At 44.7% G+C, this 13972-nt stretch overlaps 1 protein-coding gene across 2 annotated transcripts; it reads left to right on the top strand.

Moving 5' to 3' along the window:
• Positions 1–880: 880 nt before the first annotated feature.
• Positions 881–13763, top strand: LOC147455729 (uncharacterized). 2 transcript variants are annotated; one of them, XM_086514425.1, is made up of 4 exons: positions 881–997; positions 1102–1321; positions 12657–12816; positions 13335–13763. In XM_086514425.1, exons 1-4 carry the CDS (start codon positions 896–898, stop codon positions 13501–13503), a joined length of 651 nt encoding a protein of 216 aa, XP_086370551.1. In that variant the 5' UTR covers positions 881–895; the 3' UTR covers positions 13504–13763. The 2 variants fall into 2 exon arrangements, with proteins under 2 accessions (XP_086370551.1, XP_086370550.1); XM_086514424.1 differs by lacking the exon at positions 13335–13763 and adding an exon at positions 12902–13274 and having other exon boundaries at positions 943–1321.
• Positions 13764–13972: the final 209 nt, after the last annotated feature.

The following is a 13972-nucleotide window of genomic DNA, read 5'->3' as shown; positions in this document are numbered from 1 at the left end:
AGATGAGCAGAATGAAAGCACAAGAGCATGACTCCAATGGGCGCTCAACTCCAATGTGTGCAAGCTTGCCTTGCGGTTGGAGGATTGTAAGAAGCCCTCATTCCACCCTCCTTTCTCAGATTTTCCAAATGCCATTTCTTAGACAACCTTGAGCGCGCTTCCCACGCCCCTAATATTAAAAAATGCATGGCTAGCATTATACCCAAGCTCCACTTCAGCGCGCCGAGCACCTCACCCACCACTCCACATCAGCATCCATACTTATTTTGGCCGAGTTTACTTTTTAATGATGATGTGTATGACCGCCGCGATCCTCTCTCCTCTCTCCTCTCGCGTCCCACTTCTTAACGTTGGATCCCACTGCTTAGCCTTCATTGAAAACCCCGTGTGCTATAGTGTTGAGGCAAGCGGAAGTTACTTCCTCTCTCCCATAATGCTTCCCTTTAACTTTCAAGTTCCAAATTTCCATGCACTTCTAATATGTCCCTACGATTTTGCAAAAGAAATTGATTAGGAGGCATCGACAACGATACCCCGTTTGATCAATTCGCAAAGGCAATGAACGAAGATCAAGTTGGAAAGGCAGGTGGCAAGCGACGAGATGGCTAATAGAAGGAGACAAAGGAGCCATGTGGCAAGCCGCGCAGTGTCGTGTGGAGTTGGGACGAGAGTTGAGAGAAAAAACAATTTTTTAAAGGGGCGAGGTGAAACGTGTGCAACTTGGCTAGCGAAGTTGTATACTTGATCCATGAGCTCGCTTTTAGTGTTTTAATGTCCTATATATCCTGAGCCAAGGATTTGGGAATCTGTGAAGATTCCCACCATTAGAAATTGCAAATGCGTTGTGCAATAAACATTATTTTGACTCTGAAATTTGTTGTTTGCCAGTCAACGCATGCATGCACACTTGTGGCTCCAGGCTCTCTACTACAATCACATTTTGGAAGGGAGGAGTAAGTGCAAGGGCGAAGGACGACAGCCCACTCATCCGTCGGAGGCAAGTATGCACAGTCTTTGCATGGTCCCTTCTCTCTCACCCACAGGCATTCATCTGTAGAAGCAGATCTTCTTGCCTTTATGGAGCATCCATCCCATGAGCAGGAGGAGAAGGGGGATGGATTGCCTGACACGATTGACAAGCTGGAATTCTACAGAACGGATGCTCCGAGCAAGCATTTTAGCACCTGGTTTTCCCTGTCCAATCTCGTCTGGATCCTATGGAAGCTTCCCTGCATGTACTCCGCTGATCTGGGCAGGCTAGGTCCTGGATTTGGATGTGGGGCTGGCTTTGGATTCGGCATTGGCTTTGGGCTCATCGGAGGTTAGTAAGTTCCAACTTGGTAGTGATTCTCATAGAATGATCTTGGGGCAAGACAGAATAGGGCTCACACACAAGTTTAACTCTGTTTGAGAGTTGTTTGAAGTTCAAATGTGTATGTTAAGTTGTATATTACGTAGTCATTTGATACTGTTAAGGTGTATATGCAGGAACCTCCATGTAACATTGCTTGAAAAAATCTTGTGGAATCTCATTTTGCTCGACACTAGCAAATCGAGCAACAAAATTTGAGATGGCTCACTTGGCATTATATCAATGCTTTCTCTTGTCTGCTCTGTATACAACTTTACTTCATCTTCCAGCCCTGAAATCTTTAAATGTTATTTATTCCACCTCCCCCTTAGGGCTCCTTTTACTAGGGTACTGCATTCATTTGATGTGAGGCAAAAGACATGGACTCGTTCGGACTCTCTCTCTCTCTCTCTCTCTCTCTCTCTCTCTCTCTCTCTCTCTCTCTCTCTCTCTCTCTAGCTTCACCTCTGCTAAAGAAATTGGGGGGACTGTGGGAAAACTTTCATGTAGAAATTCCTTGACAAATCACAGGGATAAGTATGATCTCTATGGTCTTGATAATAGGAAAAACTCAGGGGAATAAAATAGCCCATCTGTGCTAAATCTGAAAGCTTGCTTCTTATTCACGTAAGCCATTTCTTGCTCAAGTTTTAAGGGCTCAATCTATCCTCAACGTTCAAGACTCAAACCTCATGTAAACCCGAACTTTCCACTAGGTCTTCAAGCTGGAAAATCTCGTCTACTCTAGCGTGCACAAGCATTTATACAATGAAGCATCTTGAGCTTGTCATTCATAGCAGATGATAGAGGTGACAAAGATCCCATTTATATGAAATACAATCTCTCCTTAGTTCTTTCCTTACAGAAAGTTTTTAACCCTTATTAGGATAGAAGAGTCTTACAAAAAGTGAGGGAGAATAGGGAAAGGTAGAGGGAGGAGACTGTGGCACCACGTTGGGGTCTCAGCAAGGGGCCTCCCATTCAGTCACGAAATTGTTATTTGCTTTGTATTACGTAAACGAAGAGATCAATGATGTATATGGCATATGCAGGACGATCTCCAATGGATAGTCTACTGTAGATCTACACCACAGACTTCTATTTCTCAAAGACGAGGCTCCGTCTGGGCAGATCTAATGAGATTTTCTGTTGTTTAAGGTTTCCAAAATAGGATGTCTATGATGCTGCCTAGGCTGGCAAAGAGTGCGACATCTTGTATCTGGTGGAGCCTGGTTGGCCCATAGTTGTGTAGCAACATTTAACTATGCCTTGTACAACCATATATGCAAAACTATTGATTTGTATCAAATGGATCTGTCCGATCATGCATGTCCTTCATACATGGGCAAAAATGGGGTAGACCAAGATCCCCTAGGCTTCTTAGACTTACCTTGGGTTTGAAGTAGTAATAGCACATCTCTTCTAGTCTCACACGATTAGGCGTATGCAGTTTTGTGTTCTCCACACACTGAGTGCCATATGGATATGCGAAAGAGAGAGCCAGAACAAAAACGTTGAAGGAAGAGCAGGCTGTCCGTGCATGACCATAGAGGGTGACTCCTCCACTTGGGACGCCCTGTAGCAGATACGTGTCCATAATGAGAATGGCAGGGCAGAGGCTGCCTATATAGGTTCTCATGAAGAAGTCGGCCAGCCCTTCATAAGACTCCACGACCCAAGTGGGAATAAATAGGGGAAATCACTAAGTAGGGTGCCTGGACAAGAAGTGTCCGACGGCCGGCCAATGTGGCCCAGCTTGGACATGTACCCTAGAATGCAGGGCACTACATGTGGCCAGCCTGGGAGCACACTAGCCATACAAGCATGCCCTAACCCTAGATGAAGTAGTAGAGTGGTGTAACTCAACACTCCCTCAACACTTGATGCTGAACAACCGACAAAGGCCGAAGATGCGAGGCCTCAAATAAAGATGTCTCTTCTTCAAGAGGACAATACTCCAAGAATGTAGCAGCAGAATAGGGAACTCCAGCCTCCAAGAAAGCTCCAACAAGATGCCATCAAGAGCAATGTAGAGAACTGTTGTATACTTGCTGCTAGAGAGTGTGTGTACAGCTTCAACAACGAGGCAACAACGAGGTCACGAGCTGTAAGGTGCAGCGGAATGAATCATGAACTTTGCTCAAGATGAGTGCTCCGAATTGTGCTCAAGGTTCCTTTTTCTTAGGGAAGGGAGAGCCTTCTGTTGAGCATGCAAGTGATCACAAACAAAGTGAATAGACACTGTGCGAGAAGGTGCTGAGATTGAGAGAGAGAGAGAGAGAAGAATACGACACCAGACAAGTTGTCAAACCCTCCTCCGAAGGCCCCACTCTATGGCGAGAGCGGTCTGCTATTGATTGCACAAATCTCTACAATGCTTGGACTTGCTGACGATGTTGACGACGATGAGGACGACGATGAGACGTGCTGAAATCTGCAAATCTTTATCTGCTGAATTCTGACTCTATGTGGTGACGATGTCGATGACGACCGTACGATGACGACGACGCACTGAAAACGCAAATGCTGAAATCTGCGTTTTCCGGGCTGAATCTGCAAACATCGCGGGATCTGACCATGCGGCGAGGATCTGCTGCGGAAAGCTGAGATCGGGGAGGTTTGGTGTCACGTGACACATCCCAACCCTATGTGTCCGTGGACAAGCTACACCACAGTAGGGTTCAGTAAGTCCGATCAAGTTAGATTAGCAGTGATCTGGCACTTTTGTGAGTCTATTCGTAGACCGTGCATGCCCAGTCACTTAGCATAGATGCATATCCTCTGGTTGCACACAGCATGATCATCGGAATTCCCATCAGAATCCATTAGCATCAGTTAGGGGAATTTTCCAGTGCATTTAGGCTATTTTCCTATTTATTGGGATTTTCACTTATGATTTTTAAGTGACTTTCCTACAAAAGTAGGTAGGGCAATTTTGCTAAGTTTCTATATAAGCAAACCCAAGTTAGCACTAAATGGCAGAAGAGGCAGCAGGAGCACCTTGCTCAACAGGCAACTTCTCAGCAAGACCAACCCCCGCGACTACTTTGGCGTTTTCTCCACAGAAGACCTAGCGTTTTTGCATCAGATCAGCCTTGGCGATTTGTGCACAGTAGATCAGCCCCGGCGTCATCACGACACAGCAGATCAGCCTAGCGTTTTTGCATTTGCAGAACCCCGGCGACAGAAGGACCAATTTCAGCCCCTGGCGTTTTTGGATTTCAGCAGCAAATTAAGACCGGCATTATTCACCTAAAGTGTAGCAGATTCAGCCCGTAAAGACCATCAGTTTTCAGCCCTAAGAAACCTCATTTTTCAGCCAAGAAAACGCAGCCAAAACAGTCATTTTCAGCCACCGAAACAGTCCCGAAATTCAGTGATTAGAAGATCTCAGATTCCAGCCATCGTCATCGTCGTCGTCACCGTCGTCGTCATCGGCATAGACCAAGTTGCATAGTCCATTGCATACGCATTGTACACCTTTGTGCAATCAAAGAATAGACCACTCTCGCCAACGAGAGTGGGGCCTTCGGAGGAGGGTTTTACAACCTCTCTGGTGTCGTATCTCTTCTCTCTCCTTCTCTCAGTCTCATTCACTTGCATGCACAATATCCACTCACTTTGTTCGTGATCGTAGCACTCTCCATAAGACGGAAAGCTCTCTCTTTCCCTAAGAACTAAAAGGAACCTTGAGCAATAAAGATCACTAATCTTGAGAAAATACAACATTCATTCCGCTGCACCTAACATGCACTCTACAAGACGGAAAGCTCTCTCTTTCCCTAAGAACTAAAAGGAACCTTGAGCAATAAAGATCACTAATCTTGAGAAAATACAACGTTCATTTCGTTGCACCTAACATTTGGGGGTTCTACTGTGGGTACTGACTGCTGAAAACTGAAAACGCTGGTCTATGGGCTGGTATTGTCGCGATGGAACTGCAAAGTGCTGAATGTCCTGCTGCTCCAAAAACGCTAGGGCTGAATTCTGCTGCTGGGGAAAATCTACTAACGCTAGGGCTGATCTGATGTCGTGAAGTGGTTCTGCTGTGTCTGCTAATGCCGAAGCTGCTCTGCAATGCAAAAATGCCAAGGCTGATCTGTCTTGCAAAAAACGCTAGCTTTGATGCTGTGTTGCAAAAACGCTAGGCCATGCTGGGGGGTCTTGTTGAGAAGGTGCCTGTTGAGCAAGGTGCTCCTGCTGCCTCTTTTGCCAGAAAATGCTAGCTCTAGGTTTCTATTTATACAACTTAGCAAAATTGCCCTACCTAGTTTCCAACAAAAGTCACTTAAAAATAATAAGTGAAAAATGTCAAAAATAGGAAAAATAGGTCTATACACTGTAAAAGTGTTCTTGATGGGTTCTGATTGTAATCTGATGGTCATGTTGTGTGCAACCAGAGGATATGCATCTACTCTTAAGTGTCTGGTCATGCACGGTCTACGAAGAGACTCACAAAAGTGCGAGATCACTTCCTATTCTAGACTGACTTGACTGAACTGAACCCTGGTCATGCTGTAGCTTGTCCATGGACACATAGGGTTGGATGTGTCACGTGACATCCCCTCCTTTTCAAAGTGAGGTATTGGTACCGAACTGTATGGCGTCGAGGGAGATCGCCAATAGCATCCGGAATCCTGTAAAGGACTCTTCGCCGGCCCACTCGAATGTGTGGGTCGTGCGATACTTGAACTTCATAAAGGTCTGCAACGCTTGCTTCTTTTGGCCGCCCCGAAAACAACACAAAGGCTTTTGTAGCTCCTTCAATGCTTCAACTTCGTCTATGAACGTAGGTCCACCTTCTTCAAGAATCTCCAAGGCTGAAAATTCCTGAAACCACTTCCAACACAAAACCATGAATATACCTATTCCATGTAAAGTGACTGGAAAAACTCTTGCCTTTTCTAAAGGCTGTGCAGCAATGTAGATGAACAAATAGACGGCGTGCCAACTCGTTCACCACACACACGCAAACCATGAGATCAAATCTTGTGTTTATGATCTAAGTTAATCAACTGTGGCAATTCACAATGGAAATGCCCATGCTGGGTGCTCAATTCTTCTTGTGCTCTTTCTACGAATGTGTCATGCCAAGGAAGAGACACGGAATGTGACGTCTTAGAATGCAAACATTTCATCTTTTCATGAGAAATCCGCATACATCCGTGCTCATCCATGAGTGAATCGTGCTCAACGTACAATATGGCATGCCTAGGAAAAGGGATCACATAAAGACGCTGACTAAAATATAGGAAACGATTAGGAATGAAACACTCGACAAATGCGTGCTGACTAATCATTTGAACACATAGTACTTCCTGTGGGGGTTCTGCGGATCTAGGCTCGAGAGCCGAGATCGGTTCTTCGTGTTTGATCCAATCTTCCTATGGGAGTTCTGTGGACCTCGACTCGAGAGCCAAGATCGGTTCTTTGTGATTGATCGAATCTGCAATGAGGTTAGCTTCACTAGAGAAAGTATGAACTAACACATCATCCATGTTAAACAATCACATCATCTTCATGCAAATCATCATGCTTGTGAGAAATCACATCTTGATCATCATGCTTGTCCTTATCATCCAAATCATCATGCTTATCATTATCATTCAATTCATCATGCTTATCATCATGCAAATCTTGTGTCATGCTTGGGAGAAGAAGAGACTAAGAGAGTCTCCTTTTCCCAAATCTCTTCAATCGTCGCCTGCACATTAGAAATGATAGAGGAAGAATGAACAACGTTCTTGCGATCCAATTCTGTTTTTCTTTCTGCGTACTTGCGATCAAATTCTTTGGCCTCCAAGCGTAATTGCTCGCGCTCACGCTCCATGGCTGCCATTCTTGCTTCGTGCCACATTGTCATCATGTCCATCATCGACTTGACCAAAGCCTCCATAGGATTTGGTACAACTCGTGGGGTAGATGGGGAAGGGGGAGGGTCGGAAAACCTCTTGGTGGGGAAAATTCTTTGTCGCCTCTCTCATGCTCATCACCTCCAAGCGCAGTATCCATTCCGTTTAAGTTCACGAGGAACTTGGGTTCTTGGGGTCTTGAGTTCTTGAGGGTCTTGAGGTTCTTCTTTTGCTTGCAATCTGCGCTAGAGAAGGATCTTCTCTTCACCCGAGTTCTACTCTTTTCCGCGGGCGCATCCCTTGGTGGCCTTGCGCTCACACCAAGGTTGCTTTTTTCCACCTCACGTCGATTGGCCGGCCGCTAAGTGCACGGTCCGCTCAATGAGTGAAAAGAGGCACAAGGGGAGGTTGGACAAGCCCCTTTTTCTTGGGTTTCCTGTCACTCTTCAAAAACACGACTAGGAATCGACACGCCCAAGTGGACTTGGGTTACGTGCGACCGCAACAAGCAAAAAAATTATGTGGTTCTTCTTTCCTTGAGTGATATAGAACACTGCCAAAGCTCTGATACCAATGTAAGGTGCAGCGGAATGAATGATGAACTTTGCTCAAGATGAGTGCTCCGAACTGTGCTCAAGGTTCCTTTTTCTTAGGGAAGGGAGAGCCTTCCGTTCTTTAATGAGAGAGTGCAAGTGATCACAAACAAAGTGAATAGACACTGTGCGAGAAGGTGCTGAGACTGAGAGATAGAGAGAGAAGAATACGACACCAGACAAGTTGTCAAACCCTCCTCCAAAGGCCCCACTCTCTATGGCGAGAACGGTCTGCTATTGCTTGCACAAATCTCTACAATGCTTGGACTTGCCGACGATGTCGACAACGATGAGGACGACGACAAGACGGGTTGAAATCTGAAAACGCTAATGGTTGAAATCTGCAAATCTTTATCTGCTGAATTTTGACTCTATGTTGGTGACGATGTCGATGACGACGGTACGATGACGATGTGCTGAAAACGCAGATGCTGAACTCTTCGTTTTCCGGGCTGAATCTGCAAACTTCGCGGGATCTGACCGTGCGGCGAGGATTTGCTGCGCGAAGGTGAGATCTGCGAGGTTTGGGGGTTCTACTGCGGGTACTGACTGCTGAAAACTGAAAACGCTGGTCTATGGGCTGGTTCTACGCGATGGAGTTGCAAAGCGCTGGATGTCCTGCTGCTCCAAAAACGCTAGGGCTGAATTCTGTTGCTATGGAAAATCTACTAACGCTAGGGCTGATCTGCTGTTGTGAAGTGGTTTTGCTGTGTCTGCTAATGCCGAAGCTGCTCTGCAATGCAAAAACGCCAAGGCTGATCTGTCTTGCAAAAATGCTAGCTTTGATGCTGTGTTGCAAAAAGGTTAGGCCATGCTGGGGGGTCTTGCTTAGAAGGTGCCTGTTGAGCAAGGTGCTCCTGCTGCCTCTTCTGCCAGAAAGTGCTAGCGCTAGGTTTCTATTTATACAACTTAGCAAAATTGCCCTACCTAGTTTCCAACAAAAGTCACTTAAAAATAATAAGTGAAAATGTCAAAAATAGGAAAAATAGGTCTATGCACTGTAAAAATGCTCTTGATGGGTTCTGATTGTAATCTGATGGTCATGCTGTGTGCAACCAGAGGATATGCATCTACTCTAAGTGTCTGGTCATGCACGGTTTGCGAACAGACTCACAAAAGTGCCAGATCACTTCCTATTCTAGACTGACTTGACTGAACTAAACCCTGGTCATGCTGTAGCTTGTTCACGGACACACAGGGTTGGATGTGTCACGTGACACGAGCTGTGTAAAAACAACTCCTATCGTAGAACTGTTGTATACTTGCCGCTAGAGAGTGTGTACAACTTCAACAACGGGGCAACAACGAGGTCACGAGCTGTGTAGAAATAACTCCTATTGTAGAACTGTTGTATACTTGCCGCTAGAGAGTGTGTGTACAGCTTCAACGAGGTCACGAGCTGAGTGTAGAAACAACTCCTATCGTAGACTTTATAGTCATAAATGAGGGCCAATAAGTTTGCAATCGTCAAATCTAGCCGAAGAGATCTGTAGTCACTCATCCGAAGAAAAGAGGAAGCAACTACAACACAACATGGCCAAGCAGTCCATCCACAAAAGCTTTAGGATTATTATACCGAGAAGTCTTGCACCGCTATCCCTCTTCCATGTGCTGCAACATTCACCAATAGACCACATGGACCACCATCGGATGGTGTCCTATTAGTAATAGAGTTTCTTCCGAGCGAGACTTAGTAGTCTCTGCTATGGTTGTCCTCTGTGAAGAGGGATGGCTAGATCAAGGTGTTGTGCCGTACTCATTCTCTAAGAAGAGGGGTAGCCAAACCAAGATGTCTACATCATCATGCTTGTATTTCCTACCTCCAATCCTTCGGTGTCAACCATAGCACGATCCACGCCGACAATGCACAAGTGTGACTATCCTCTTGCCAAGCTGAGAGATCACATCTACCTAGGTGGAAAGCTACACATGCTATCACATGGTCTATCACGGGTTATGCCACACAAGGGCCAACTGGACAAGAGAGGGTACACACCAAGATACAATGGAGATATCCAAAAGGATTCTTAGGACAAAGCCCACATACCCCACAACCCTCCCTTGGGACTTGGACTACGACAAATGACATCATAGTCAAATCTTGGAGCAAAAGAGAATCTCCCATCTAGGAGAAGATAATATCTATAATCCAAAAGATAACTACAACACCTTTAAATTTAGATAAGATAGAGAAACCTCCAGTCAGGCTTCCCTCAAAGAAAGTAGCCATGGTGGGGACCAAGCTGTTCTAGGAATGGCTATATTGCAAGAGAGATAAAAATTACAAAAAATATATCTTTAGGTTCATAAATAAAATGGTCATTGCTCCCCTCTTCTTTTTCTTGTGTAAACTCGTGTTGTGTGTTAATCTTTTTCTTTGATGTGCATGCCACCGGTTGCTTTGGCTTCTTCCTTTGACGATTATAGAATTGAAAAACACATCTTCTTTTGTTTGATTTTTTTTTTTCCCATAAACATTCATAAGGTGCTCAATATGTGAGTGTGCTTATACCACAAAACGTTCCAATAATATGTCATCCCAATACAAAGCAATGTAGCCGCTTGTAGAGATCCAACGTGCTCAAAATGTGTAAATACGCTTTTTGTGAAGGTTTTAAAGAAAAAGTTTTTCTGTGTGATTAGCCTTCTAAAAGAAAACGATTCTCTCTTTAATTGACTGTTGCAATCTGCTCATGTTGAATGTGTGGAATTTCCCAAAGTATTGCAAGTGGGCTGAAAGTCTTGCATTGCTACTGAATTTGATGCTTGTGGAGTGTAATCGGCAAGTCTTGTGACGAGGCAGTAAAACAGGACATAGACACCACGAATAGAGTTAAAACAACAAATATTTGAACTACTGAACACTTGAAACAAGATTGAATGGGTGGAGTTGCCCACTCTGGTGCATTGGCCCCTAATGTAGGTGCCCCTTGCAGTAATTATTTTTATTAAGCTTAGAGTTGAATGCAAAGCTCATATTTAAAGTCCCTTGGCCTCTACATGGTGCCAAGAAAGCCCTCGGCTTAAAAAATCTACCACACCAAAAGCTCCAAAATTCCAATGCTTTCAAACTGGCACCAAAAGCTCCCAGTGTAGATAGTGCCACATCATCATCCCATACGGCCCTCCTTGATTCCCGCTGCATTTTTTGGCACAAATCCCACGGCTATTATTGGTTCATTGGATGTGGGTCTAGCTCCATTTCAGGTTGGCTCTCGGGCTGGCACTTCCTGCCAAGTCACCAAGTTGGGAGAACCCCCCCCCCCCCCCCCCCCCCCCCCCCCCCCCCCCCCCCCCCCCCCGGGTTTATAAAGCGCATGGGGTGGACTCAAGGGATCAACGGCGTGCATCCGATCCACTGTTGATCCCTGTGCGTGACCTAAAAAATTTAGCTTCCCTTCGCCGCGTTCGTGCATCGAGCCCCTGACCTCATCCCACAGACCCGACACCCTATCCAACCCGCCTATCATGCATCCGTGCAAGCATTGCGAGGCCGTGCATACAAATCCTTGCCCCCCCCCCCCCCCCGCCCGACCCCGCGCTCGCGCGTGTGAAGACACCCATTGACTATCACACACAAGACAGTACAATCACAAAGCATTCATTAGTGCAAATCCTAATCCACACTGGATTTCAGGCAACAATCAACGGTCACAGTTACATCTTAGTCCCTGTCCAGACGCGAACTATGATCCACAATGACTCCTTCAGCCGTCACCTCTCGACCTCAGTAACCTCTCATGGATGTCTCAATCATCATCATTACCATCAATATTTCCCCTGCCAGTGAATAGAGATAAAAAGCTGCAGACATTCTGCCTCTCATGTAAACAAACAAACATACAGTTTGAAAGAGTAAACATTATTTGTTCGAACAATTCAATCACACATTAATATCCCACCAACATCACATATCATGACAAAAGATATGTGCAATGTACATAGCAGTCACCAGGTAGAGTACCATCAGCTTAGTACCCCAAAATGTCAAAAGACGAAATGTTTGAATCTACTCTCAAGCTGTGTTGATCTGTGACAAAGGACTGGAGTGGGTCCCCTCTTGCACAGCAGGTGCTGTAACAAAATCAACTGCTGAATCCACGTGCAATCTTGGAATGGTTGTCTTGCGGGCGCAAATCATTCTATTGGTAGTGATTTGTGTCAGATAAACAGCTTACAGGCATGGTTTTATATATTTATGGAACCATGTGAATTTGGAATTGGTAGCATACCAATGTGCAAACCCATCTCGCTGTGTAAAGCTTTTGGTAATGCTAGTGCCACACTGGAGTGCTTGGCATCTCGGTTTGCATAATGCATACGTTTCTTTTAGTGTGTTTCTATTGGAATCTTCCATTTTATTATTTGCTTATAATTTTTCTGTAGTAAACTGGAGTTGAGGGGGATTCCTTCAAACATAATGATACTGCCAGTGAAATCTTCCTGCATGGTTGTGGGTAGCTCATTGGCCCTACATGAGTCCGGGCCCCATGGTGGAAGCTTGAAGTAATTTTATAACACTAAGTTGTATTACCCAAGTTTTATCTGAAGTGATATGTGCAATAGAAGCCAGAGGGGACCATGCAAATTACGATGGACTGCTTGCACTGAATTTAATCTATGAACAATGTCAAAACAGAGGTAGAGATTTTACTTGTTTTAAAAATTAGGGACTACAGGTTTGGCCATTTACATAAAGGCTGATGATTTATCTTTTGTTTTTTAAGTCATCTTGGCCTTCTGGAGAACAAATGGAACTTTCTTTCGGTCTTACCTGTCTTTACTAAACCTTTGGAAAAACACTATGATTTGGATCCTCTAGCTCCATTGTCTCCAATTTATAAAGTGCTAATGTTGCAGGTGCAGGGTTTGGGTTTGGTCTCCCTGGCATGCAGTTTGGGTTTGGTTTTGGTGCTGGCTTTGGGGTAGGTCTGGGCTTCGGCTATGGCCTAGGAAAAGGATGGGCTTATGATGAACAAGGCGAGCACTGCAATTTACCAAGGTTGGGTGCTAGAGCAAGGTAGGTTGATTCTAATTACAACCATGTAAGATTGCGAGTAAATGGTATATGGTTCTAGTTCATGAATGTAGCATTATACATACAGATATATAACTAGTATCCACTGATGATGCATGATTTGAAGTGGCGACCCAGCGGTCATCATTTGTATGATCTGCTGCCATTTTCCAGCTTATGGCAATGCAAAATATCGAAAAGTTGGTCCGGGCATGCACTCAGCTTGATGGCACACCCCATTTTGTCACAAAAATGTCACCGTTATCTTGCTTGTTTTTCGCAAGAACAACCTTTGATGTAATTTTGGCCACTTACAACTAATCTCTCGATTGTACATCCCTGACCATGCTCATTCTCCATTTGTGCATCCCTGACCATGCCCATTCTGGCATTTGTGAATGATGCTACAATAGATGCAGACAATTTCACATAGACTAAGCCATGATATACCATTTTGTGGATTCTCTTTGTGTGCATGCTTATTATCAACGGTGCGATACGAGTAATATCATTCTTTTCAGAGGTAGAAAAACAACAATGTTGGAACAATTACCTTGTGCTACTAGGAGGGACATAACTACTGTGGAGAAAGAGGAAACCGGAGCTATTTGGGAGCAGTTTATCCATCACTCCAACTTGGCCTTCGATTTTCTTGAAGAGAGTGGTAAAAAAAGGAAGCACCTACGTTGAGCCAAAGAATCTCTATTTTAATTCTTTCAGGGGCGTAGGCTCTCGATAATCTTCATTATGTACAATATTCATACAGGTCAAACAGTGATGGCCTACATTCATAAAAAGCATTAATAGGGGCAATGCTGCACAGAAGAGATGTTGCTCATTCTTGTCTGGGTGATCTATTGTTCCAAGTACCATCCGAAATTCTCCTAATAAGATTGGGGTTTACCTTTTTGTACCCTGATAATTGATGTGTCAAGAAAGGATTCTCTCTCTCTCTCTCTCTCTCTCTCTCTACCTTGGCAATCACCAAAATGATGATATTTAACACCACAGCATAGTGGGTGAGGGCATTAGCACCAACGTGTACTTATGGTTAGGAATTAGTGGAGTATGTAGAGTCCTACACATATCTGAGAGTCATTTTTACATGACCCTCTTTCTCTACGAGAGGCGTAGCAACTTCAAGACTAACACGAGGATA

Source organism: Adiantum capillus-veneris, chromosome 6 (genome assembly GCF_014529385.1).
Source record: "Adiantum capillus-veneris isolate H3 chromosome 6, ASM1452938v2, whole genome shotgun sequence".
Classification (NCBI taxonomy): domain Eukaryota; kingdom Viridiplantae; phylum Streptophyta; class Polypodiopsida; order Polypodiales; family Pteridaceae; genus Adiantum; species Adiantum capillus-veneris.
Note: the sequence above shows the minus strand (reverse complement) of the source record. Positions and strands in the feature narration are given on the sequence as shown.